This window comes from Dendrobates tinctorius, unplaced genomic scaffold (genome assembly GCF_039654945.1).
Source record: "Dendrobates tinctorius isolate UK_male_01 unplaced genomic scaffold, ASM3965494v1 ptg000019l, whole genome shotgun sequence".
Classification (NCBI taxonomy): domain Eukaryota; kingdom Metazoa; phylum Chordata; class Amphibia; order Anura; family Dendrobatidae; genus Dendrobates; species Dendrobates tinctorius.
In genome coordinates, this window is record NW_027361687.1 from 55518818 (window position 1) to 55546525 (window position 27708).

The 27708-nt window shown below is 45.8% G+C and overlaps 1 protein-coding gene across 1 annotated transcript; it reads right to left on the minus strand.

The window, feature by feature from the left end:
- Positions 1-95: 95 nt before the first annotated feature.
- On the minus strand, positions 96-27226 carry LOC141082644 (olfactory receptor 2G6-like). The gene is made up of 3 exons (XM_073566594.1): positions 26336-27226; positions 21347-21399; positions 96-189 (listed from the first exon to the last, which is right to left on the minus strand). The coding sequence occupies exons 1-3, from the start codon at positions 27224-27226 to the stop codon at positions 96-98; spliced, it is 1038 nt and encodes a 345-aa protein (XP_073422695.1).
- Between the last annotated feature and the right edge of the window lie 482 nt (positions 27227-27708).

Consider the following 27708-nt stretch of genomic DNA (forward strand, 5'->3'; position numbering starts at 1 on the left):
ATTACCTAAGCATGCTCTCTTGCCCGTTTTCATCTCTCCCATAGACTAGAAGGATCCAATTAAGCATAAAGTATCTATTCGATTTTCCATAAAATTCATTCACTGCAAAACCTTTTCGAAAGCATATGTTTATTTTCCAGTTCGGGACTTGGTCCTTTGTCTGCGATCATTGACTCATTGAGGTCAACTCTGACACATGGTAAGATTTTTAATATTAGACAGTGTAGGACCATTCCGAACGGTGTCACCTTGTTGACGGATGGCTTTTCTGCTATTTTTGATCAAAAACAGTATTAACTAAGAACCCCGTGTTATTTAAATGCAGTTTTGCTTTTTACCTATTTAGTTACAGCAGGGCTCATTTTTTGGCCAATGTGAGCATGCGGTTATGTACTATATGTATATCAACTCAAACTAAGCTCAATTTTTGTGTCTCCTCTAAAGCATAGTAGCTATAAGGGTCACAAAAATGATAAAACCCAAATACAGTATACAGTATATTTTTCAAAAGTATAATGTTAGAAATTCAGTAAGAATAGATATTCGTTAATAATTGTGACTTACAGCAACAGAATTTGGTATTCAGTAAATTGCTGACCAAACTTTATTTCTGTTCTTTAGGTCCTCTATCCCATGTGTGACCATTATTAAGGCTCGTTAGGACCAAATCATTGAAATTTCACTTTCCACAGAGAAAGGGTAAGCATGACTTGTGATCCCAATCTTATTATATGATTATGAAGAAAAAAGTAATTTCTGAAACTCCCTAGTTATTCATTAGTCTCTGCAGAATTCAGTATCAGGAATACAACACCATTAATTAGTACTCTGGAGATATATACCGTTACATAAAAAACGTCTCATGACTTAATGATGCCTTATCATTATTTACATATAAAATGGTACAAACACGGTTTATAGCACATAACATATGTAGCAAATAGGTAATAGACATATTATATGTGGAGGCCAAAAGAATCAACGATTTATAATGGCCATAGAGGTGATCAATAATATAAATCATATATCATGATCCACATAGTTGAAACAGGACAAATGCAGGACAACTGCACATTCACTGGAAATTACCAAAAAAGAAAGCAGTCAAGATATCCATAAAATAACAATGTTTATTGAAAATACTAATAAATATGGACACACGGTATATTATTATTATTATTATTATTATTATTATTATTATTATTATTTATTGTTATAGCGCCATTTATTCCATGGCGCTTTACATGTGAGGGGGGTATACATAAAAACAAGTACAATAATCTTAAACAATACAAGTCATAACTGGTACAGGAGGAGAGAGGACCCTGCCCGCGAGGGTATATGGAAAGGGAGGAACAGCATATAAAAGAGCACAATGGTCCTTAGGGCCAACTATGCTGCAAACATCTCATCAGGCCAGTAGAATGCAGAGCTAAATATTATGACCAAAAATAAGACAGGGGCACATAATTACATGTCCATATTTATTAGTATTTTCAATAAACATTGTTATTTTATGGATATCTTGACTGCTTTCTTTTTTGGTAATTTCTAGCACATAACATATGTATAATCCTACAGACCAAAAGTTTATACCATAAACTACAAAAGAATGTCAAACATGACAAAAAGAGACACACATTGAAACATGGGTCAGGGGGCCTCTTACACTCTACAAAGGAAGTAAGGAAAAGACAGTAGGTGAGGGAAGATGGCAGTCATAGTGGTAGCTGTTATATTTAAGGATGAAGGATTTTCTAAACAGAGTTTTTTGAAAGTGAGTCAGTGTGACCAGCTGAGATTTGGGTCCCTGATTTACAGGGGATTTTGGGGAGAAATATTGAAGATTTTGAAGAATAAAAAAATAAATAAATAAAACGGTGTGGAGTCCACCGTAATTTTCATAACCAATTGAGGCATAGTTGGTTAAGAAAATTACAGCTGGGGGCAGATGTTAATAATCTGGGAATGGGCTTCTAAAGGTTCCCAGGCTTTTAATATCAGCTCACAGCTATTTGCTTAGCTGTAACCTGGATATAATAACTGGTTATTATAGGGGAGACCCCCAACAATAATGAGGGGTCACCCCTATACTCAATAACCAGCAAAGGCTCAACAGACCGCTGTGGACTGATATTAATAGCCTAGGAAAGGGCCAAGGATATTGACCCCCTCCCAGACTAAAAACATCAGCTCTCAGCCACCCTAGAAATGTTGCATCCATTAGATTTACCAATTCTGGAGCTTAGCCTTGCTCTTCCTACTTGCCCTGATGCTGTAAAAAGTGGGGAAGTCGGGTTGGGGTTGATGTCAGTTGCTTTAAGGCTGCTAACACCAATCCTAGGAGTTCCACAAGATGGCCCCATTACTAACACCATAGTCATATTGTAAAAAATACACATCCAGATTAAAGTCTTTTATTTGAAATATACACACAGACTCCTTTATTTGGCGTAAAAACTCCCCAGCCTCTTTTATCGACTTATTACTGTAAAATAAAAATAATAAAACAACATGGAAACAACAACACTGTCTGATCTCACAAATCTCATCAGAATGAATGTGCAAGAATTCCCACAGAAACACTCCAAAATATTGTAGTAAGCCTTCCTAGAAGAACGGAGGCTGTTATAGGTGCATGGGGGGAACCAACTCCATAGTAATGCATATGGATTTAGAATTAGAGGTCATAAAAATTCCTGTAGATGTAATGTGTAGATATCATAATACATTTGTCCACATATTATGTTTTGTAATGTCAATGTCATTCAAAAGACTTGACAACCTTCAAACATCTTCCATATTCCAATATATTGAAAAAAATGGGTAGGACACACACACTGACGCTTAGTAAGTGCTGATATAGTGAAGGTTCTGGTAATAAGATGGGCTCTGTGTGCTAGTCTGTTAGCAGGTTTATGAAAAAGAGGTTTCAGTATATGCCACCGCGTTAGCACATACACATGGAACAGATTAGACTTTTGGAGTCAACATTGCTGGATGTTAGATCATATATGTATTTGGAACACTTATGCAACTAAGTTGGTGGAACACAATAGGACTCAGATGTGGAGATAGTAAAAAAGATAACAATAACAGTTGGTATGATTTGGACCAGTGGCTATTGCGTATCTTCACCAATAGTGTAGGGTATCTAGTGACCACAATGACATAAAGTGAAAATAGAATTAATTTTTAAGGATTAATAGTCCAAGAATGTCCCCTGATTCACTGCATTGAAACTACCTGAATTAACTTTAGTTGGGTGTGTGCAGCACAGTTCCAATACTTGAGTGTTGGTTGGTGGCCCCTCTCCTGTGCCTGTCAGAAGTTGTGACATCGGCACACTCTGGCCAGAAGTGCTGCTGCTAGGCTAAGACACGAGCCGGTGGCCTGAACAGTATAATATCAAAAACAAAGTTATGAAACCTCGGTACGGCCACAAACCGAAGCGTTTAGTCCTTGTTCCTTAGGGTGTGGCTCACCCCGGTAAATGGAATATAAATAGCCTTGCTAATTAGGATAGCCATATTATACACGGTGGGACTATGCACGGGGAGGGGAAGCCATTAGAAACCCATACAGAAGGTGCAGAAATAAAACAACAATTCTGCTAAACTCACAGAGTGAAAATGGACATAATAAAAGAAATGATTACAATCTAATTGTTTATTTGAGCTGTTAAAATATGATTATGAGTTTCATTACCCTGCATGTGTATTAGTATTTATTAGGTTTAGGTTTCATTCATATTTTTTGTTTCCTATTAGCAAATATTGGCCAATCCTTAGACAGCATAAGATAATTCGAGTGCTACTACTAGTGATGAGTTAATTTGTTCGAAAAACGATTTCCAAACATAAATTCGGCACGAATATGGCACATTCGGATTCGTGATCGGAAACACGAGCAAAATTTTACAAAATCGTGAAAAATCCATAACATTATGTAAAAAGTTCGGGAAAATATTTGCGTTGCCACTAAAGTATTTTCAGCACTTTGGCTACGATAATGGTGGTGTATGATGTGCGTGGGGCACATGTTTGATGAGGGGAGGGGGTGTGCAGAGCTCAGAGGAGCGGTGTGCTGGTAAACTGTCATTTTTTCTCTAACTTTATGTATGCACATTGCAGCTAGCCAGTCAGGGTGCAGGAAACACCCACAATGTCCTGGTTGCTGAAATCACATGTCCCTCTCCATATAAATAGCGGATATCTTGCTTTAGCACCATTTTGACACTGTAACAGCGCAGAGAGGCTGCTACAGACCTTGACAGTGTTAGCAGCTACATTTTAGGTAGTTAGCTAGATGGCTGTTTATTAGTCAGATAGTGTAGCTAGCTAGTGTCAAGTGTTGCTGTGAAATTTACCCTCCAGCATTTTTTGTGTGCCATTACCGAGGTCCACAAAGAAAGCCAGCAGGGCACATGTCATGTCAGTGTATTGTGCACTGCTTCTATTGTGCTCCATGCATGAGTAGACAGTTCTAAATCTTATTTTTTCAGTAGCTAAATGTGAAACAGCCTGCCATATCCCACCTTGTCATTTAGTGGTGTGGTGACATTGCTCTGTGACTTGAACTGTTGTGCCTGTGGAGCGCCCCATGGGGCCTTGGGGTACTCGGTACCGGGCCCGTCGACTTCAATGGTGGATGGTGTCACGGCAGCTGCGACCCGGTCCGTGGCCCAGAGGCGTCCAGTAATAAAAATAGGGGAAAGTTGTGTGGTAAAAATGAAAATAAAGTATTAGATGGTGAAATACGTGATGCCACCTGTGGTAGTCTAGGCAGAGGTGACCAGTGCTGTGGTGTTGCTTCTCTGGGATGGATGTTGGGCGCAGCTATGATGTTGTAGCCCTCCACAGGTAGGGCTGTAGTCCCAGGGCAAAGATGTTAAATTAATAGAAAAATGGCTGTAACCGTTGGGGTGCAGATAAATTAGAGAAAGACACAGAGAGATGCTGTTTCTTTACCTTTTACTGGTAATAGGTTGCTGTCCGGAGTACCACATACAGGTGATGGAATGAGTCTGGCTCGCCTGGAGGCATTCAGGGGATCCACCTTGCCAGGTGGGGATTTAGGACCTTCCTTCTGCGCTTTGTGTGTGGGTCTCCGCTGTATATAACTATGCTGCGACCCTCTATTCGTGATGGTTTCACTAACCTGTACGGTTATCAGCGTGAGCCTATTCCACGGGTACCGTTCTCTTCACCTTCGGCCCCGGGCTCCATATCCGCTGACGTGCCCTCAGGTGTTCAATGTGCACAGGAATTTACAATCCCCTGTACTTTCAGATTCGGCTATCAGGGCGTAAGGTTCCTGTCAGCCTAGGACTCTGATGTCCCTTTTCTCTTTATTAGCGCTTCACTTAGGGGGTCTGCTATATGCAGTATTTTAGCTTCCCTAGAGTCTCTCAATCTCTGCTCTTGTCCTTTCCCTCTTCACAGATCAACTCTCTGTCTTCATCTGACAGGATCTTCCAGAAAGATCTTTTTTTACCTCACATCCTCACGTTTAACTGTCCTTTTTCCTCACAGCTCACAGCTGTTTTGTTTCCATGACAGCTCCCTCAGCTGACTTCTAGCTGACTCACCAACCCCCTCTGCTGTCCAGAATTTATAAGGCATCTCCCTTTCCTGACCTGCAGCAGGAAATTGTTATTAAACATATGCTGCCTGGCATGGGGGTCCCTTTCTGTCTCCAAGCATGACTTTACCCATTAGAGGGAGGTAATGTCATTGTGACAACCGGAAGCTGGGGTGTCACACCTGAAGAAATATTTTTTTTGGAGCAGTTGCTACCGTGATTCACCATGCCATATTTCACTTTGCTATTTAGTGGCGGTGAAATTCCATAATGTGTATAGCTCATGCACATTAAAATAAATAATATTTTTTTCTGTTGCTAAACATGATACAGCCTACCATATCCCACACTATAATTTTGTGATGGTGATATGAGGCTCTCTGCAGTCCTAATGCACATAAAAAAATATATAATTTTTTTCTTTTGCAGAACATGATACAGGCCGCCCTATCCTACATTGTAAATTTGTGGCGGTAATATGAAACTGTCTGCAGACCTCACGCACATTAAAATTATTTTTTTACTGTTATGTAACCTTGTCATTTATTAGCGTTGAAATTGTCCTGTGTGCAGAGCTGTTGCACATTAAATATATATATTTTTTTTCAAACGTGTTACAGCAGCCGAGAAATGAGTTTGAAATTAATTTGAGCCTATCTTCTAGATTACCTCTACTGGGTTGGCTGTAGTAATAGCTCTTTAGTTATCTTTCTTATGATGTGTGGTGTTTTATTTCTACATACCCAAGCGCCCTGCAAGCCTTGGGGATTTCAAGACTTTTGTAGCAGCCCTTTCCCCGACTGCCCCCAGAGCCACCAGAGTCACCCAGTGCCCAGATATTGAGATGTAACTCCCTTGTCCATGCTTGCTCGTCCAGGTGTCAGTGTTGAAATGCACCCTGGCACACATAGAATTTTTCAGGGAATGGGTGATGCTGTCTGTGACTTGCTACTGTAGCGAAGACACATCTTTCTTAGAGAAGTAATGGTGACTAGGCAACTGGTACCGGGAGACTGCAATGACTATCAGCTTTCGGAAACCGTCTGAATCTACAATGCGGAAAGGCCGTATTTCCGTGGCCAACAGACTGGAGTGGCCATGCAATTGTAATAACGTGCAGGAATTATATGTCACCTCAGAGCAGGCAGACCAACAGTAAAGGGGGAGGTTTATTTACAGGGGATAATACTGGTAAAACAATCAGTATAACAGAGAAAATAATGGGAAAGGGTTATTTCAACAGAAGGAGAAATATAAGGGGTTAAAACAGTGGAAAAAGTTATTCTCTGATGAGGCAAACATCAGTTCTCAGGGGTCTTGATTGGAGAGATCCTCTGGTCCAACGTTGGCACCGAGGCACCAGCGGTGCTTGATGTCCTCTGTCTCTGGGGTCCTTGAAATAGTCCAGCCGTAGTATGGAGGGTGTACGTGGGGGTCGAAGGGGTAGGAAGATGGCGCTATCCCCCTGTGCTCACGGTCCTTGGCTCTGCTTCGACTGCGGTGTTCTCCCAACAGGGGCAGAGACTGCCTCCCACAGTCTCTCTCTGCAGGTCAGTGTCTCATCGGGGTATGCGGTCTGTCTGTGAGGCAGGGTCTCCTTTAGGAGGGGAGTCAACAGTCTTCCTGGCGGTGCAGTTACAAGCCTCATGTACTCACTGCACACCGCCTGTGTCCGCGGTATCTCAGTCTCTAGCCGCTGCACCCGTCTGCTCTCTGCTCCTGCGTCAGCGTCCTCCCACTTCTCCTCTCTGCGCTGCTCTGCTGAAAGCGCGTGCAGTTCTCCCACTCCCAGTCCTGACCTCTTCCTGTTCCTGGCTGCAGTCCAGTCCCCTAAAGCATTCCCCGGGGAACCTAACGCACTGCTCGATGGTTCCGGGCACGGAGCCAGGAAGGCAACTCCCCCTCGGCTCCTTCGGTGCTTCACCTCCTTACATTATAATCACATACATCACAGGCTGTGAGTCATGCAGAAACAGGTGCTGTGATATTTGTGGCGAAGATCTCTCAGCTGGCCCCTATCATCCAGACATTGACTACCCTTTTCCTGGGAGACTTCAACAGCCCAACCTCCCCAACTGCACCTCATCTTCTATCTCTATCCACTTCTTTTGGTCTTTCACAATTTTCAAGGTCTGTGACACACAAAGAAAGTAACACCACTTACTTTATGTGGTCTTTGTCCAGCTCAGATCAATCTCCTACCTAGATGACTCACCTCTTAGGCTATGTGCACAAGCTGCGGATTAATCTGCGGATTTTTCTGCGCGGATTTGGTGAAATCCGCAGGACAAAAGTCCTGCGGTTTGTCTGCGGATTACCCTGCGGTTTTGCCCTGCGGTTTCACACCTCATAAGGATAAGGTGTGAAACCACTGCGGATTCCGCACAAACAATTGACATGCTGCGGATTCTAATCCGCGGCAAAACCGTGCGGAAAAATCCGCATCATCTGCACAGCGGTTTTTGTTTTGCATAGGCTAACATGGTACTGTACACCGCTGCGGAAACCACTGCTGGTCCACAGGGCCAAATCCGCTGCGGATCCGCAGCAGAATCCACAATGTGTGCACATAGCCTTACTCTTTGTCCTCCATGAAATTAGGGGTACAACCACAACTCAGATATTTTTAGGTGCTCTATAAAAGCACATCTCTTTAGAGCTGCCTATCACGTTCCCTAATCAAAGTCTTTTTTATACATATAGCCTTTTCTCTACTTCTCTGAACATAATTTGCCATCAAACTAAATCATACCCAAAAGCCTCATGCAGCCTTTATCTACTCCATTTCATCAAGATGATTGGACCATCATTGTAAATAAGGACCTGAACTGTGTGTCACCCCCGCCTAATTGTAAATTGTAAGCTCTGAAGAGCAGGGTCATCATTATTTTTGCTTTAATTGTTTGATTATCTTAAACTTGGTAACTTTTGACTGTTTTATATGAACTGCTGACTTGTAAAGCTATGCAGAATATGTTTGTGATATATAGATAAAAGTTATTATTATTAGTAGATTGAACATGGTGAAGTTCAAGCTCTTAGCTTTTCCATGTGTGAGAGGAAAGAATCTTTTAAGTGAGCACAACTGCACAACCGAGGGCTCGCTGCTGTGCTGACACAGGGTGGAGAAGGGTGAACACGACAAGCTGCTGGACAGTAAGAGAAGTGCATGCAGAGATGTTATGTTGGGTCGAGAAAGATGGGGTGTGCTTGGTATTTAAGATCAGTCAAAACAGCAGGCATGTTCACTTCCGTATCAGCTGACAGGCTCTCAGTAACCCCAACCAAAAGATGCGGGTGATGGGATGGACGGTGGTTGACAAAACCTGCTAGTCTGCATTTTAACACAATTAGATTCCATGTGCCAGGTCATGCATGTAGTACTGAGTTATTTCATTTTTTTTACCTACTATGTCGTTTGTTAAAAAAGTTGACAAATAACGTGATTTTTTAGATTTTTGCAGGTCTGAAAAAAAGACCCAAGCTAGGCAACATCAGAACTGCAAATGCTGCTGTCCACTGACAGAGTTGTGGCTCAGAATGCATTGCTCATTGTGGTTGCATAACTCTGTGTCTACCTAACCTCCTCATAACTAGAGTTGAGCGAAACGGGTCGAAAAAATTCAAAAGTCGCCGACTTTTGGCAAAGTCGGGTTTCATGAAACGAAACCCGACCCTAGGATGAGGTCGGCCACGAGGTCGGCGACTTACGCGCCAAAGTCGCGTTTCAAAAGTTTTTTTTGCGCTCTTTTTCAGCCAATCATGATCCACGGACACTGTGGGCAACGTGATGACATAGGCACGGGTCACCACCATCTTTCAGAAGGGCATGCAAGTGATTGGCTTGCTTTGGTGGGCGTCACAGGGGGTATAAAAGGGCGTGCACGCCGACCGCCATCTTACTTCTGCCGATCTTAGTATAGGGAGAGGTTGCTGCTGATTCTGTAGGGAGAGCGTTAGGCAGGGAAGAAGACAAAAAAACTGCTTCTGCTGCTAGCGATTTGGCCTGCACAACACACCAGTCACTGTGTGTGCAGTGCAAGGGGAGGCTATATAGTGGTGTATCAGTGGTGTTGGTTGTTGGGCTGCCTTCTAAGGCTTCCTGACATTCCTGCATTGCTGTTTACCCACTGCTCCGCAAACTGCTTTTTTAAAAGCAATCCCAATTTTTTTTTTTGTCCTGCTGAGAAGAAAAAAAAACTGCTTCTGCTGCTAGCAATTTGGCCTGCACAACACACCAGTCACTGTGTGTGCAGTGCAAGGGGAGGCTATATAGTGGTGTATCAGTGGTGTTGGTTGTTGGGCTGCCTTCTAAGGCTTCCTGACATTCCTGCATTGCTGTTTACTCACTGCTCCGCAAACTGCTTTTTTAAAAGCAATCCAATCTCCCTTATCCTCTAGTCACTTTTGTCACAGCTGTGCCATCGAGCCTGTCACATAGCGCTCAGATATTCATTGGGCCTCACACAATCCAAAAGTGTCCAGTGTCCAAAAGTGTGTGCAGAGATTCAAAATCTCCCTTATCCTCTAGTCACTTTGGTCAAAGCTCTGCCATCGAGCCTGTCACATAGCGCTCAGATATCAGTGGGCCTCACACAATCCAAAAGCGTCCATCCAGTGTCCAAAAGTGTGTGCAGAGATTCAAAATCTCCCTTATCCTCTAGTCACTTTGGTCACAGCTGTGCCATCGAGCCTGTCACATAGCGCTCAGATATCAGTGGGCCTCACACAATCCAAAAGTGTACAGTGTCCAAAAGTGTGTGCAGAGATTCAAAATCTCCCTTATCCTCTAGTCACTTTGGTCACAGCTGTGCCATCGAGCCTGTCACATAGTGCTCAGATATCAGTGGGCCTCACACAATCCAAAAGTGTCCATCCAGTGTCCAAAAGTGTGTGCAGAGATTCAAAATCTCCCTTATCCTCTAGTCACTTTGGTCACAGCTGTGCCATCGAGCCTGTCACATAGCGCTCAGATATCAGTGGGCCTCACACAATCCAAAAGTGTCCAGTGTCCAAAAGTGTGTGCAGAGATTCAAAATTTCCCTTATCCTCTAGTCATTTTGGTCACAGCTGTGCCATTGAGCCTGTCACATAGCGCTCAGATATCAGTGGGCCTCACACAATCCAAAAGTGTCCAGTGTCCAAAAGTGTGTGCAGAGATTCAAAATCTCCCTTATCCTCTAGTCACTTTGGTCACAGCTCTGCCATCGAGCCTGTCACATAGCGCTCAGATATCAGTGGGCCTCACACAATCCAAAAGTGTCCAGTGTCCAAAAGTGTGTGCAGAGATTCAAAATCTCCCTTATCCTCTAGTCACTTTGGTCACAGCTGTGCCATGGAGCCTGTCACATAGCGCTCAGATATCAGTGGGCCTCACACAATCCAAAAGTGTCCAGTGTCCAAAAGTGTGTGCAGAGATTCAAAATCTCCCTTATCCTCTAGTCACTTTGGTCACAGCTGTGCCATCGAGCCTGTCACATAGCGCTCAGATATCAGTGGGCCTTACACAATCCAAAAGTGTCCAGTGTCCAAAAGTGTGTGCAGAGATTCAAAATCTCCCTTATCCTCTAGTCACTTTGGTCACAGCTGTGCCATCGAGCCTGTCACATAGCGCTCAGATATCAGTGGGCCTCACACAATCCAAAAGTGTCCATCCAGTGTCCAAAAGTGTGTGCAGAGATTCAAAATCTCCCTTATCCTCTAGTCACTTTGGTCACAGCTGTGCCATCGAGCCTGTCACATAGCGCTCAGATATCAGTGGGCCTCACACAATCCAAAAGTGTCCAGTGTCCAAAAGTGTGTGCAGAGATTCAAAATTTCCCTTATCCTCTAGTCATTTTGGTCACAGCTGTGCCATCGAGCCTGTCACATAGCGCTCAGATATCAGTGGGCCTCACACAATCCAAAAGTGTCCAGTGTCCAAAAGTGTGTGCAGAGATTCAAAATCTCCCTTATCCTCTAGTCACTTTGGTCACAGCTGTGCCATCGAGCCTGTCACATAGCGCTCAGATATCAGTGGGCCTCACACAATCCAAAAGTGTCCAGTGTCCAAAAGTGTGTGCAGAGATTCAAAATCTCCCTTATCCTCTAGTCACTTTGGTCACAGCTGTGCCATCGAGCCTGTCACATAGCGCTCAGATATCAGTGGGCCTCACACAATCCAAAAGTGTCCAGTGTCCAAAAGTGTGTGCAGAGATTCAAAATCTCCCTTATCCTCTAGTCACTTTGGTCACAGCTGTGCCATCGAGCCTGTCACATAGCGCTCAGATATCAGTGGGCCTCACACAATCCAAAAGTGTCCAGTGTCCAAAAGTGTGTGCAGAGATTCAAAATCTCCCTTATCCTCTAGTCACTTTGGTCACAGCTGTGCCATCGAGCCTGTCACATAGGGCTCAGATATCAGTGGGCCTCACACAATCCAAAAGTGTCCAGTGTCCAAAAGTGTGTGCAGAGATTCAAAATCTCCCTTATCCTCTAGTCACTTTGGTCACAGCTGTGCCATCGAGCCTGTCACATAGCGCTCAGATATCAGTGGGCCTCACACAATCCAAAAGTGTCCATCCAGTGTCCAAAAGTGTGTGCAGAGATTCAAAATCTCCCTTATCCTCTAGTCACTTTGGTCACAGCTCTGCCATCGAGCCTGTCACATAGCGCTCAGATATCAGTGGGCCTCACACAATCCAAAAGTGTCCAGTGTCCAAAAGTGTGTGCAGAGATTCAAAATCTCCCTTATCCTCTAGTCACTTTGGTCACAGCTGTGCCATCGAGCCTGTCACATAGCGCTCAGATATCAGTGGGCCTCACACAATCCAAAAGTGTCCAGTGTCCAAAAGTGTGTGCAGAGATTCAAAATCTCCCTTATCCTCTAGTCACTTTGGTCACAGCTGTGCCATCGAGCCTGTCACATAGCGCTCAGATATCAGTGGGCCTCACACAATCCAAAAGTGTCCAGTGTCCAAAAGTGTGTGCAGAGATTCAAAATCTCCCTTATCCTCTAGTCACTTTGGTCACAGCTGTGCCATCGAGCCTGTCACATAGCGCTCAGATATCAGTGGGCCTCACACAATCCAAAAGTGTCCAGTGTCCAAAAGTGTGTGCAGAGATTCAAAATCTCCCTTATCCTCTAGTCACTTTGGTCACAGCTGTGCCATCGAGCCTGTCACATAGCGCTCAGATATCAGTGGGCCTCACACAATCCAAAAGTGCCCAGTGTCCAAAAGTGTGTGCAGAGATTCAAAATCTCCCTTATCCTCTAGTCACTTTGGTCACAGCTGTGCCATCGAGCCTGTCACATAGCGCTCAGATATCAGTGGGCCTCACACAATCCAAAAGTGTCCATCCAGTGTCCAAAAGTGTGTGCAGAGATTCAAAATCTCCCTTATCCTCTAGTCACTTTGGTCACAGCTGTGCCATCGAGCCTGTCACATAGCGCTCAGATATCAGTGGGCCTCACACAATCCAAAAGTGTCCAGTGTCCAAAAGTGTGTGCAGAGATTCAAAATCTCCCTTATCCTCTAGTCACTTTGGTCACAGCTGTGCCATCGAGCCTGTCACATAGCGCTCAGATATCAGTGGGCCTCACACAATCCAAAAGTGTCCAGTGTCCAAAAGTGTGTGCAGAGATTCAAAATCTCCCTTATCCTCTAGTCACTTTGGTCACAGCTGTGCCATCGAGCCTGTCACATAGCGCTCAGATATCAGTGGGCCTCACACAATCCAAAAGTGTCCAGTGTCCAAAAGTGTGTGCAGAGATTCAAAATCTCCCTTATCCTCTAGTCACTTTGGTCACAGCTGTGCCATCGAGCCTGTCACATAGCACTCAGATATCAGTGGGCCTCGCACAATCCAAAAGTGTCCATCCAGTGTCCAAAAGTGTGTGCAGAGATTCAAAATCTCCCTTATCCTCTAGTCACTTTGGTCACAGCTGTGCCATCGAGCCTGTCACATAGCGCTCAGATATCAGTGGGCCCCACACAATCCAAAAGTGTCCAGTGTCCAAAAGTGTGTGCAGAGATTCAAAATCTCCCTTATCCTCTAGTCACTTTGGTCACAGCTGTGCCATCGAGCCTGTCACATAGCGCTCAGATATCAGTGGGCCTCACACAATCCAAAAGTGTCCAGTGTCCAAAAGTGTGTGCAGAGATTCAAAATCTCCCTTATCCTCTAGTCACTTTAGTCACAGCTGTGCCATCGAGCCTGTCACATAGCGCTCAGATATCAGTGGGCCTCGCACAATCCAAAAGTGTCCAGTGTCCAAAAGTGTGTGCAGAGATTCAAAATCTCCCTTATCCTCTAGTCACTTTGGTCACAGCTGTGCCATCGAGCCTGTCACATAGCGCTCAGATATCAGTGGGCCTCACACAATCCAAAAGTGTCCATCCAGTGTCAAAAAAATGTGTGTGCAGAGATTCAAAATCTCCCTTATCCTCTAGTCACTTTGGTCACAGCTGTGCCATCGAGCCTGTCACATAGCGCTCAGATATCAGTGGGCCTCACACAATCCAAAAGTGTCCAGTGTCCAAAAGTATGTGCAGAGATTCAAAATCTCCCTTATCCTCTAGTCACTTTGGTCACAGCTGTGCCATCGAGCCTGTCACATAGCGCTCAGATATCAGTGGGCCTCACACAATCCAAAAGTGTCCAGTGTCCAAAAGTGTGTGCAGAGATTCAAAATCTCCCTTATCCTCTAGTCACTTTGGTCACAGCTGTGCCATCGAGCCTGTCACATAGCGCTCAGATATCAGTGGGCCTCACACAATCCAAAAGTGTCCAGTGTCCAAAAGTGTGTGCAGAGATTCAAAATCTCCCTTATCCTCTAGTCACTTTGGTCACAGCTGTGCCATCGAGCCTGTCACATAGCGCTCAGATATCAGTGGGCCTCGCACAATCCAAAAGTGTCCATCCAGTGTCCAAAAGTGTGTGCAGAGATTCAAAATCTCCCTTATCCTCTAGTCACTTTGGTCACAGCTGTGCCATCGAGCCTGTCACATAGCCCTCAGATATCAGTGGGCCTCACACAATCCAAAAGTGTCCATCCAGTGTCCAAAAGTGTGTGCAGAGATTCAAAATCTCCCTTATCCTCTAGTCACTTTGGTCACAGCTGTGCCATCGAGCCTGTCACATAGCGCTCAGATATCAGTGGGCCTCACACAATCCAAAAGTGTCCAGTGTCCAAAAGTGTGTGCAGAGATTCAAAATCTCCCTTATCCTCTAGTCACTTTAGTCACAGCTGTGCCATCGAGCCTGTCACATAGCGCTGAGATATCAGTGGGCCTCGCACAATCCAAAAGTGTCCAGTGTCCAAAAGTGTGTGCAGAGATTCAAAATCTCCCTTATCCTCTAGTCACTTTGGTCACAGCTGTGCCATCGAGCCTGTCACATAGCGCTCAGATATCAGTGGGCCTCACACAATCCAAAAGTGTCCATCCAGTGTCAAAAAAATGTGTGTGCAGAGATTCAAAATCTCCCTTATCCTCTAGTCACTTTGGTCACAGCTGTGCCATCGAGCCTGTCACATAGCGCTCAGATATCAGTGGGCCTCACACAATCCAAAAGTGTCCAGTGTCCAAAAGTGTGTGCAGAGATTCAAAATCTCCCTTATCCTCTAGTCACTTTGGTCACAGCTGTGCCATCGAGCCTGTCACATAGCGCTCAGATATCAGTGGGCCTCACACAATCCAAAAGTGTCCAGTGTCCAAAAGTGTGTGCAGAGATTCAAAATCTCCCTTATCCTCTAGTCACTTTGGTCACAGCTGTGCCATCGAGCCTGTCACATAGCGCTCAGATATCAGTGGGCCTCACACAATCCAAAAGTGTCCAGTGTCCAAAAGTGTGTGCAGAGATTCAAAATCTCCCTTATCCTCTAGTCACTTTGGTCACAGCTGTGCCATCGAGCCTGTCACATAGCGCTCAGATATCAGTGGGCCTCACACAATCCAAAAGTGTCCAGTGTCCAAAAGTGTGTGCAGAGATTCAAAATCTCCCTTATCCTCTAGTCACTTTGGTCACAGCTGTGCCATCGAGCCTGTCACATAGCGCTCAGATATCAGTGGGCCTCACACAATCCAAAAGTGTCCAGTGTCCAAAAGTGTTTGCAGAGATTCAAAATCTCCCTTATCCTCTAGTCACTTTGGTCACAGCTGTGCCATTGAGCCTGTCACATAGCGCTCAGATATCAGTGGGCCTCACACAATCCAAAAGTGTCCATCCAGTGTCCAAAAGTGTGTGCAGAGATTCAAAATCTCCCTTATCCTCTAGTCACTTTGGTCACAGCTGTGCCATCGAGCCTGTCACATAGCGCTCAGATATCAGTGGGCCTCACACAATCCAAAAGTGTCCATCCAGTGTCCAAAAGTGTGTGCAGAGATTCAAAATCTCCCTTATCCTCTAGTCACTTTGGTCACAGCTGTGCCATCGAGCCTGTCACATAGCGCTCAGATATCAGTGGGCCTCACACAATCCAAAAGTGTCCAGTGTCCAAAAGTGTGTGCAGAGATTCAAAATCTCCCTTATCCTCTAGTCACTTTGGTCAAAGCTCTGCCATCGAGCCTGTCACATAGCGCTCAGATATCAGTGGGCCTCACACAATCCAAAAGTGTCCATCCAGTGTCCAAAAGTGTGTGCAGAGATTCAAAATCTCCCTTATCCTCTAGTCACTTTGGTCACAGCTGTGCCATCGAGCCTGTCACATAGCGCTCAGATATCAGTGGGCCTCACACAATCCAAAAGTGTCCAGTGTCCAAAAGTGTGTGCAGAGATTCAAAATCTCCCTTATCCTCTAGTCACTTTGGTCACAGCTGTGCCATCGAGCCTGTCACTTAGCGCTCAGATATCAGTGGGCCTCACACAGTCCAAAAGTGTCCATCCAGTGTCCAAAAGTGTGTGCAGAGATTCAAAATCTCCCTTATCCTCTAGTCACTTTGGTCACAGCTGTGCCATCGAGCCTGTCACATAGCGCTCAGATATCAGTGGGCCTCACACAATCCAAAAGTGTCCAGTGTCCAAAAGTGTGTGCAGAGATTCAAAATCTCCCTTATCCTCTAGTCACTTTGGTCACAGCTGTGCCATCGAGCCTGTCACATAGCGCTCAGATATCAGTGGGCCTCACACAATCCAAAAGTGTCCAGTGTCCAAAAGTGTGTGCAGAGATTCAAAATCTCCCTTATCCTCTAGTCACTTTGGTCACAGCTGTGCCATCGAGCCTGTCACATAGCGCTCAGATATCAGTGGGCCTCACACAATCCAAAAGTGTCCAGTGTCCAAAAGTGTGTGCAGAGATTCAAAATCTCCCTTATCCTCTAGTCACTTTGGTCACAGCTGTGCCATCGAGCCTGTCACATAGCGCTCAGATATCAGTGGGCCTCACACAATCCAAAAGTGCCCAGTGTCCAAAAGTGTGTGCAGAGATTCAAAATCTCCCTTATCCTCTAGTCACTTTGGTCACAGCTGTGCCATCGAGCCTGTCACATAGCGCTCAGATATCAGTGGGCCTCACACAATCCAAAAGTGTCCAGTGTCCAAAAGTGTGTGCAGAGATTCAAAATCTCCCTTATCCTCTAGTCACTTTGGTCACAGCTGTGCCATCGAGCCTGTCACATAGCGCTCAGATATCAGTGGGCCTCACACAATCCAAAAGTGTCCAGTGTCCAAAAGTGTGTGCAGAGATTCAAAATCTCCCTTATCCTCTAGTCACTTTGGTCACAGCTGTGCCATCGAGCCTGTCACATAGCGCTCAGATATCAGTGGGCCTGACACAATCCAAAAGTGTCCAGTGTCCACAAGTGTCTGCAGAAATTCAAAATCTCCCCTGTCCTATAGACACCTTGTACCTTGTTTTACATTACTATATAGTTTGTTGAATTTTGTCTACATTTCTACCAAAAATGAGGAAGGCTGGTGGAAGAGGCCGTGGAATTGGGCGGGGGTTGGCAGCTGGTAATGATGGTGTTGGTGGTGGATCTGATGGTAGTGGCAAGAGCAAAATAGGACCGAATGCAGGAGGTGCTGACCCTGCGTCATCGTCTGGCTACATAAGGCCTCAAACGCTTAGTTTTCTAGGAGTTGGCAAACCGCTTTTAAAGCCAGAGCATCAGGAAAAAGTTTTGTCTTACATTGCTGACTCAGCCTCCAGCTCTATCGCCTCCTCTTCTTCAGTTGTAAAAAGTAAAAGCACTGAGTCGTCATTGGAGGCTCATGTTCATGAACCACACCTTTCCTTGTGTCCTTCACCCCAACCAAGATTGAAGGATGACGCAGGCCATACTACTGATTACTCCATGGAGCTGTTTTCACATACCATGCCTGGATTATCAAGTGAAATGGTGAATTACCCAGGCCAAGATGAATCTGACATGGAGTGCACTGATGCACAGCCGCTGATGGATGATTCTGCTGGTACATTCACTTAGAGCACTACATTGTCCTCGCAGTGTACAGAGCCAGATTCTGACCCTGATGAGACTCAGGTGCCCCTTCCCACACACTATACCACCATACACGGTGACACAGAGGTAGGTGCACATGACATAGAAGAGGAGGTGATGGATGACCCAGTTGTTGACCCAGATTGGCATCCATTGGGGGAAGAGGGTGCTGCTTCCAATAACTCAGATGAGGAGCATCCACAGCAGACATCGACATCGCAACAGCTGTTATCTGGCAGGCCCGGAGCACTCCAAAGACAGGTTCCAAACATCAAAAGAGTTGCTGGACAGCTTGTCCAGAGGGTCAAAAGATCACAGCGTGCTAGGCCGCAAAATGTCTGCCAAAGTAGGAAGAGTGCAGTGTGGCACTTTTTTGAGCAAAATCCTCATGATCAGGCCAAGGTTATCTGTAAGAAGTGCGCAAAGACCTTTAGCCGAGGGAAAAATCTGAAAAATTTGAATACCAGTTGCATGCTTAGACATTTAACCAGCATGCACTTGCAAGCGTGGACACAACACCAAACCTCAAGTGCCACATGTGCAACTGATCACAACGAAGGTAGTCAGCAACGCTACATTGTTTCCCCCACTGTAAGCCCACCGGTTAGCACAGCAGCAAATGTTGAGGTGTCATTGCAAGACCACAGCAGTCAGGGAATCCCACTGTTATATCAACGAAAGACTGATTCTAGGCCATCAGAAAGAACACCAACTCCATCACCATCATCAACCCTCTCTCAGTCCGCCCTGTCCACCGCTACTTCCACCATATGCAGCTCTCAAGTCCAGCTCACCCTCCCAGACACTATGAGTAGGTCAAGAAAGTACTCAGTCTCTCATCCGCGTACACTGGGTTTGAACGCCCACATTGCCAAACTAATCTCGTTTGAGATGATGCCCTTTCGGTTGGTGGAAAGCACAGCTTTCCGCGAACTCATGGCCTATGCAGTACCACGCTATGACCTACCCAGTCGCCACTTCTTCTCTCGCAAAGCCATCCCAGCCCTCCACCATCATGTGAAAGACCGCATTGTCCATGCACTCAAGCAGTCAGTGAGCGGAAAGGTGCACCTCACAACTGATGCATGGTCCAGTCGGCATGGCCAGGGTCATTACGTGTCCATCACTGCGCACTGGGTTAATGTGGTGGATGCAGGGTCCACAGGGGACAGCGGTGGTGGGACAGTGCTGCCTAGCCCACGGTATAGGAAACAGTTGGCTGTAGGCGTTCGACCCTCCTCCTCCTCCTCCAGAAGCGAAAGCTCGTCCACAGAGCGCAGTCGTACGAGCACTCCATCTGCAGCTGCCACTGTTGCACACGATGTGTCCCCCTATCGAGCAGCTAGTGGAAAGCGTCAGCAGGCTGTGTTGCAGATGATGTGTTTGGGCGACAGACACACCGCCGAGGTGCTGGCCGAGTACTTGAAGCGACAAACTGAGTCATGGCTGGGCAGTGTACATCTTGAGGCAGGCAAGGTAGTTAGTGATAACGGCCGTAATTTTGTGGCAGCCATAGCCCTTTCAAAACTCAGCCACATACCTTGCTTGGCTCACACCTTGAACCTGGTGGTGCAGTGCTTCCTCAAAAATTATCCGGAGTTAACAGCCCTGCTCCAGAAGATGCGAAGACTGTGCGCGCACATCCGCCGGTCGCCTGTACACTCCGTTCGTATGCAGAAGCTGCAGCGATTGCTCCACCTTCCCAACCACCGCCTCATTATCGACATTGCAACAAGGTGGAACTCCACCCTGCACATGGTGGAGCGGCTGTGCGAGCAGAGGCAGACCATAATGCATTTGTGGGAGGATACACGGCCAGGCACTTTGAGAGCAGACATGGAGTTGACAGGTGTGCAGTGGTCGAAGCTGAAAGACCTTTGTAAAGTCCTTCAGTGTTTTGAGGAATGCACACGGCTGGTAAGCGCAGACGACGCCATCCTAAGCATGAGCATCCCACTTATGCGTCTGCTCATGCAAACTTTGACGCACCTTAAGGAGCAGGCGTCTGCAGCCAATGTTGATGAGGAGGAAGAGAAGGAGGGAATCCTTGATGACATTCAGCCATTGTCTACTCAGGGACCTCTCCTGAGAGAGGTGGAGGAAGAAGAGGAGGAGGAGGATGATGATGGGGATGATTACTTAGGGGAGGAGGATGCATCTCGTGGGGCAAGTGAAAATGTTGGCGTGGCAAGGTCTGGTACAGGGTTTGTGAGTGACTGGAATGATGTGGATTTGCCAGAAAGTGCTCCTCCACCCAGCACTCGCAGTGCATCATTGACACCGGGAACATTGGCCCACATGTCAGATTATGCCTTGCGGATCCTAAAAAGGGACCCCCGCATTGCCAAAATGATGAACGATGATGACTACTGGTTGGCCAGCATCCTGGATCCACGCTATAAAGGCAAATTACAAAACATCATGCCACAGGAGAACCTTGACCTAATATTGGCTAATAAACAAGCAACTCTGGTAAATCGGTTGCTTGAGGCATTCCCAGCACACAGCAGCGGTGATGGTTCTCACACATGCCGTACGGGCCGGGGGCAGCTTGGCAGAGGTGTTCGTGGTGCACACAGCAGAAGTGGCGTTGGAGACAGGGGTTTCATGACAATGTTGTGGACTGATTTTTCAAATACCGCTCACACAACTGGTAATACTGCATCGATGGAAAGTGACAGGAGACAGCAGTTGTCAACTATGGTTACAAACTACTTTTCCTCCCATATCGATGTTCTCCCACACAGGTCATTCCCCTTTGACTATTGGGCCGCTAAACTGGACACCTGGCCTGAATTGGCCCAATATGCCTTACAGGAGCTCGCTTGCCCAGCTGCAAGTGTGCTATCGGAAAGAGTCTTCAGTGCAGCTGGATCAATCCTGACAGAAAAAAGGACCCGTCTGTCAACCCAAAATGTGGATGATCTAACCTTCATTAAAATGAACCACGCATGGGTTTCCAAGGATTTTGTCCCACCTTCCTCTGATGACACATAGGGTGACAGAAAAATGGCTTGCTTTGGTCCACCTCTTCCTGGTACTTCACCTATTTCGCCTTTTGCATCAGCTGAATGTCCAACATCAACATATGCCACTTTCTAAAACTCCCTAACTGTGCTGCCTCCCCCCCCCATGGCCGGGGTCACCACCTAGCGCACGACACCGTGCGAGTGCCTGGACAGGTGGGTAGGCCGACTCTTGGGCGCGGGCACTGGCACAGGGTCCCTCATAGTGCAATCAAGTGTCTCTGACGGTGGTGGTGCACACCCGCCGTCAGACACACCGCTGTACTATGAGGGGCCCAGTGCCAGTACCGACGCCCACGAGTGGGCCCCCCTTGCTTGGGCAGGGCCCCAGCATTTGCAATCTTTACCTCTCCCTGCTCCTCCGCTGTGTAGTCTGGGCCATCAAATCCATACTGTGCCTGACACCGTCTGAGCCTGCCTCCTGATGTATAGACATATATTTTGAATGTGTACGCTATACATACATGTTATCCGGGGATATGGTACCCTTTCTAACCTTTGTGCAATCACGTGCAATCCATACTGGGCCTAACACCGTCTGAGCCTGCCTCCTGAGACATATATTTTGAATTTGTACGCTATCCATACATGTTATCCGGGGATACGGTACCCTTTCTAACCTTTGTGCAATCACGTGCAATCCATACTGGGCCTAACACCGCCTGAGCCTGCCTCCTGAGACATATATTTTGAATGTGTACGCTATCCATACATGTTATCTGGGGATACGGTACCCTTTCTAACCTTTGTGCAATCACGTGCAATCCATACTGGGCCTAACACCGTCTGAGCCTGCCTCCTGAGACATATATTTTGAATGTGTACGCTATCCATACATGATATCTGGGGATACGGTACCCTTTCTAACCTTTGTGCAATCACGTGCAATCCATACTGGGCCTAACACCGTCTGAGCCTGCCTCCTGAGACATATATTTTGAATGTGTACGCTATCCATACATGTTATCTGGGGATACGGTACCCTTTCTAACCTTTGTGCAATCACGTGCAATCCATACCGGGCCTAACACCGTCTGAGCCTGCCTCCTGAGACATATATTTTGAATGTGTACGCTATCCATACATGTTATCCGGGGATACGGTACCCTTTCTAACCTTTGTGCAATCACGTGCAATCCATACTGGGCCTAACACCGTCTGAGCCTGCCTCCTGAGACATATATTTTGAATGTGTACGCTATCCATACATGTTATCCGGGGATACGGTACCCTTTCTAACCTTTGTGCAATCACGTGCAATCCATACTGGGCCTAACACCGTCTGAGCCTGCCTCCTGAGACATATATTTTGAATGTGTACGCTATCCATACATGTTATCTGGGGATACGGTACCCTTTCTAACCTTTGTGCAATCACGTGCAATCCATACTGGGCCTAACACCGTCTGAGCCTGCCTCCTGAGACATATATTTTGAATGTGTACGCTATCCATACATGTTATCTGGGGATACGGTACCCTTTCTAACCTTTGTGCAATCACGTGCAATCCATACTGGGCCTAACACCGTCTGAGCCTGCCTCCTGAGACATATATTTTGAATGTGTATGCTATCCATACATGTTATCTGGGGATACGGTACCCTTTCTAACCTTTGTGCAATCACGTGCAATCCATACTGGGCCTAACACCGTCTGAGCCTGCCTCCTGAGACATATATTTTGAATGTGTACGCTATCCATACATGTTATCTGGGTATACGGTACCCTTTCTCACCTTTGTGCAATCACGTGCAATCCATACTGGGCCTAACACCGTCTGAGAATGATAGATGGGGCCCACCATACACTGGAACATTCCAAAGGTGGACATCAGACACTGGAGCAGCATTTACAGGGCCCATTATACACTAGAGCATTAGAAATGGGGCCCATTATGTTTGGAGCATTATTTGGGCCCATAAGACAGTAGAGCTTCATCCATGGGGACCAACATATACTGTAGCATTATGTGGAGCTCATCATGTACTGTTTCAAACATTATATGGGACCAATGATTCTGTATGGAGAAATAGATGGGCCTCGTCATGAGATGTAAAAAGTGAGGTATTTTTCATTGTACTATACCGCTATTTCTCTGCCGTATCGGAGCATGATGAGTTGTGGTATGTGTTAAAGGGGCGCTCTTTCGCCCAGGGCACATGAAAACCTGGAGCCAGCCCTCCCCCCCCACAGTCTGTAGCCAAATAACCCCCATTTTTCAGTGCGTAACTTGTATTATGATGTTAATTAAGGTTGACAAGCTTAAGTAAGAAGAATTGATGCTTTTGGCATTCAAATGGGCACTGTTGGTGTGTTTCCTGTCCTCCTCTCACTGCCGACTTTTATTCCCCATTGACTTACATTGGGTTTCGTGTTTCGGGACGACCCCGACTTTTCCCTATAATCGGACGATCTTGCTCGACCCGACTTTTGGAAAAGTCGGGTTTCACGAAACGAAACGCGACCCTAAAAAACCAAAAGTCGCTCAACTCTACTCATAACCTTCTCGTCTTCCTCCTCCTCCTCTGCTGATCTACTCAGCTGCATGCCTCTGGTTTTTCACCAAGTGTGATCTACTTCCTCATCGTCATCCTATCTGTTGTCCACTCCTCCTGAGAGGAGAGTCACTCTCCTCCTCTTCCTGCCCTGACAGCACAGTACAGTCAGCAGGCACCTCAAGTATCTGAGTCTCTTCATGAATGGATCACCTCCACCCACTGGGGTTAATGTCTGTTGAAGAGGGTTTGGATTCTACTCAGACTCAACTTCGTCCGGCCCTGGATCAAACTAAAAAAAAAAAGTGGCCATCGATGCAGATGATTTCCTCTTTCTGACTCTGTGAATCTCTGGAGTACACTTCCGAATGCCCATGGCATACAATGTGCGAACAGATCTGCAGACTCATCTGTGGCTCCCAACAATTGGTTGGGCAGTTGGAAAGTTGTAACCTGGTAGAAAACAAGGGTAATTGAGGTGCCACCACTGAGAACTGTACTGTTTGTGATCTTAAAGTGGAGGAAGACAAGCAGAGGCCACTTGATGCAGCGCTTGCCATCTACTGGAGCACTTGTTTTTTCTGTCCCTCATCTACAAAGCGTACCGCTGTGTGGCTGCCAAATAAAGGAAGTGGAGTAGCCTGTCTAGTAACAGAAGTTGTAAAAATGCTGCACAATTGCTCGCTGCAGCAAAACAGACTTCTTATCCCTCACAGTATACCTATTTCATAACCCTAAACGGGCTATTCAGGACTTCCAATTTTCTCCTCCGTTCACCAGCTCCCCCTCCCTCTCCTCTCATCTCAGTTGAAGACTTTTCCTCACCATAAGTGAACTTGACAAAATAACATCCCACCTCATTCCAAACCTTACCACAGTCTTCATCCCGAGCCTAATCCACCTCTTCAACCAGTCACTAACAACTGGTGTCTTCCCTCCTGATTCAAACATACCTCGATCACACCCATCTTTAAACAGCCCACCCCTGGCACATCCTCTGTGTCTATCTATCGCTCCATCTCATTTCTCCCCTATGCCTTCAAACTACTGGAACAGCAAGTCCGTTTTGAACTGTCCTCCCACTTTTCCTCTTGTTCCCCCTTTGTCTGCTTACAATCTGGCTTCAGACCGCACCATTCCACTGAAACTGCCCTGACTAAAGTCATGAACGACCTATTAACCGCCAAATGAAAGCGACGCAAATTTGTCCTCAAACCTAGCATCTGCCTTTGACTCAGTGAACCTTTCCCTCTTTCCACAGACTTTCTGATCTGTTGCTATTACAGACTTGGCCCTTTGTTGAATTTCTTGTACTTAACAGACAGGACATTCAGTGTCTCCCACTCAAACATCACATCCTCATCTCGCCCCCTATGTGATGGTGTCCCCCAAGGTTCATTTGTAGGCCAGGGCACTATTCTTAGGGGATGTGCACAATCCCTCCCTCTTAAAGAGATCTCCCGCATCAACCTAAGGTATTCAAAGCCTATAGCTGGGTAACATCTTCCGTTTAAGGCTTCTCCAATATAGAGGTGCCAGAGCTACGTTGCTAGCTTGCCTTGCATGCTTGCTAGTTGTCAGGTTCCCCAGGTCTGCCCATCTGTTTGTCTACCCTTCACCCCTCTACTTGTACCTGTCTGTGGGCTTCTGTCATTCAGCTGGTCCAGTTCACACATCTTTCATGCCCATTTATCTAACACCTGGTCCAGCTCGCACCTGCCAGTGTTTTTCTGTTCTTCAGCCTGTTCCATCTGCATCCATGGTTCCAGTGTCCCTACAATGCCTGATTGCATTCTTCATTCCTCCTTCGGGCCGTAGCAGCCTACCCACTGTAAGGGGGCCATCTGCCACCCTCTGTAGGTCAGCCCCGGATTAGCACCTGGTGCCACTTCCTTGTCCCTCCTTGGGTCACAGTTTTCACCTGTTGCCACTTATCCAAGTTGGGATTTGGTAGGCCACCTAGTTACACCCCAAGCTTTCCGAGGGATAGCCTGGTTCCACCACCTTGCACGTTACATTCTCCATCTGATGGGTTGGCTGAAGTGTAAGAGGTGTCGGTCCCTATTATGCGGTTTCTGGTATGGTGAAATTGATGCCACTTTGTTGATGTCTGACACTAATTTTTGTAAATGTGTAGAGTCCTGGTTGGGTCTCCTTCATGCGTGTTGCCTGTAGCAGTAGGACTCCAAGACCATCAGGCCTCCACTTTCTTTGAGTTAACTACCCGTGTTATCACTATTCATAGATTTTTCTGGCAATAGTAGTCTACGAAACTGATATTTGTGCCATGTGAGTGTTGCTGAGTATGAAAGCAAGTTGAGCTGTTGCATTTAGTATTAGGGCTCCCAGTACAGCAGGCCTACAGCAATCCCTCACACATCTAGTCTTACTTTGACGTTCAATTGAAAGCTGTAAATGCTGGCCCAGTCCCAGAGACCTCATGCCATGCCATTCTACAATTTGTACTGTGTGTGAATTGAGGCCACTTTCCTGGTGTCTCCCCCTAATTTGATGCGTTTTGGCAGCTTTTGGGGCCATTTGAAGGTGTTGTGCATGCGTTTGTTTTTTCCTCCCATTAACTTGAATGGTGGTCTGCTATGTTCAGCGAATATTAAATGAATAAATCTGCAAATATTGCAAATATGACTATTGTCATCTGAACCAAACACTGAAATATTCACTTATCTCTAGTTATCACTAGACTTTGGAATTAATGAAGGTCTTGGCTCAATTAAAAAAATTTGAATGCTACTCAAAGCCTATAAAGAACTAATATTAGTATTGTTGATTTCTCTTCAAATATTTCATAAGGGTGTTTTTCACTTCCTTGTTTCTCATGCTATATTTTAAAGGATTCAACATTGGAGTTACTGTAGTGTAGAGAATAGAAATCACCTTGTCTGAATTAACAGAGTAATGTGTATGCTTATTTGAGTGTGGCTGTAGATACATGAATATAATTGGCCCATAGTAGAGGGTGACCACGGTGAGGTGAGAGGTGCAGGTGGAGAAAGCTTTTTGCCTTCCTACTGTAGAATGGATTTTAAGAATGCTGAATATTATATGGACATATGATATTAGAGTCAAGAGAAAGGAGCACAGGACCATGATTCCTCCTGTGATAAACATTACTAGATCACTAAGAAGGGTGTCTCCACAAGACATACGTATTAAAGATGGTCCTTCGCACTTGCAGAATGAAAGCTGAAATATGAGAGTGACTTGCACAATAGAGTTAACGATTCCAACACTCCATGACAATCCAGCTAAGGAGAAACACAATGTCTTGCTCATTTTGGTGTTATAATGCAATGGTCTACAAATAGTGGCAAACCTATCGTAGGCCATGAAGGCAAGAATTATACATTCTGTTCCACCCAAAGTTAAGGAGATGTACATCTGTGCAACACATCCTAACAAGGAAATACTTGTGTCTTTGGATATGGTGTTCATCAAGATCACAGGAACAATAGATGAGGTAAAGCAGATGTCAATGATAGAAAGGTTGGTGAGAAAAAAGTACATGGAACTGTGTAGAGTTGGACTGATCCTAACGGCAACAATCAACAGTAGATTTCCAAGTATTGTCAATAAATACTTTACAAAAAATATGACAAAGAAGACGACTTGTAGCTGAGGGACAGTAGACAACCCAAGTAAGATGAACCTCCGGGAAGTAGCTTGGTTTGACTGTTCCATAACATTCAGGTGGATGCTGACATAAATAGAAAAATAAACATATTGCGTTTGAGTTTACATATTGTGATAAAACACTCCGGGATCGCCTTTGCTGGGGTCAAAGGTCACGTGCGTTCAGCATGAAACTCAGGCGCAGAGCTGGGATTCGTGTATAACTGACCCTGGGTCAGGTTTATTAACAGTGAAAGCAATGCAAAAGGAAATAAAACATAAAACAAATCCTTGCCTGTCCGGCACTAACTAAACAATGGACAACCTAACTACCAACTGGCGGGCTTCTCCCATCCAGCCAAACCACAGTTGCAGTGGGCACTGCTTCCACTCACGTGTGTCTCTCACACAGACAGGCTCTCTGTGTTCCCAGGCTGAGACACTCACACAACCACCTGGCATCCTTTTATATCCACCTCCCATTATTCATTAGCAAGCAGGTGCGATACTGACCAGATTAGGCCACATAGGAAAGGAATCTGGGCGAGATA

Bases quoted from the DNA above. Each gene is read 5' to 3' on its own strand.
- LOC141082644 (XM_073566594.1), bottom strand. From the start codon at position 27,226: ATGGAACAGTCAAACCAAGCTACTTCCCGGAGGTTCATCTTACTTGGG. The intron at 21,400-26,335 runs ATGAAATATTTG...GGCCCAGACTAC, and splicing joins AGGAAGTGAAAAACACCCTT to ACAGCGGAGGAGCAGGGAGA. The intron at 190-21,346 runs GCAAGGGGGGCC...ACCATGTGTCAG, and splicing joins AATGCTGGGGCCCTGCCCAA to AGTTGACCTCAATGAGTCAA.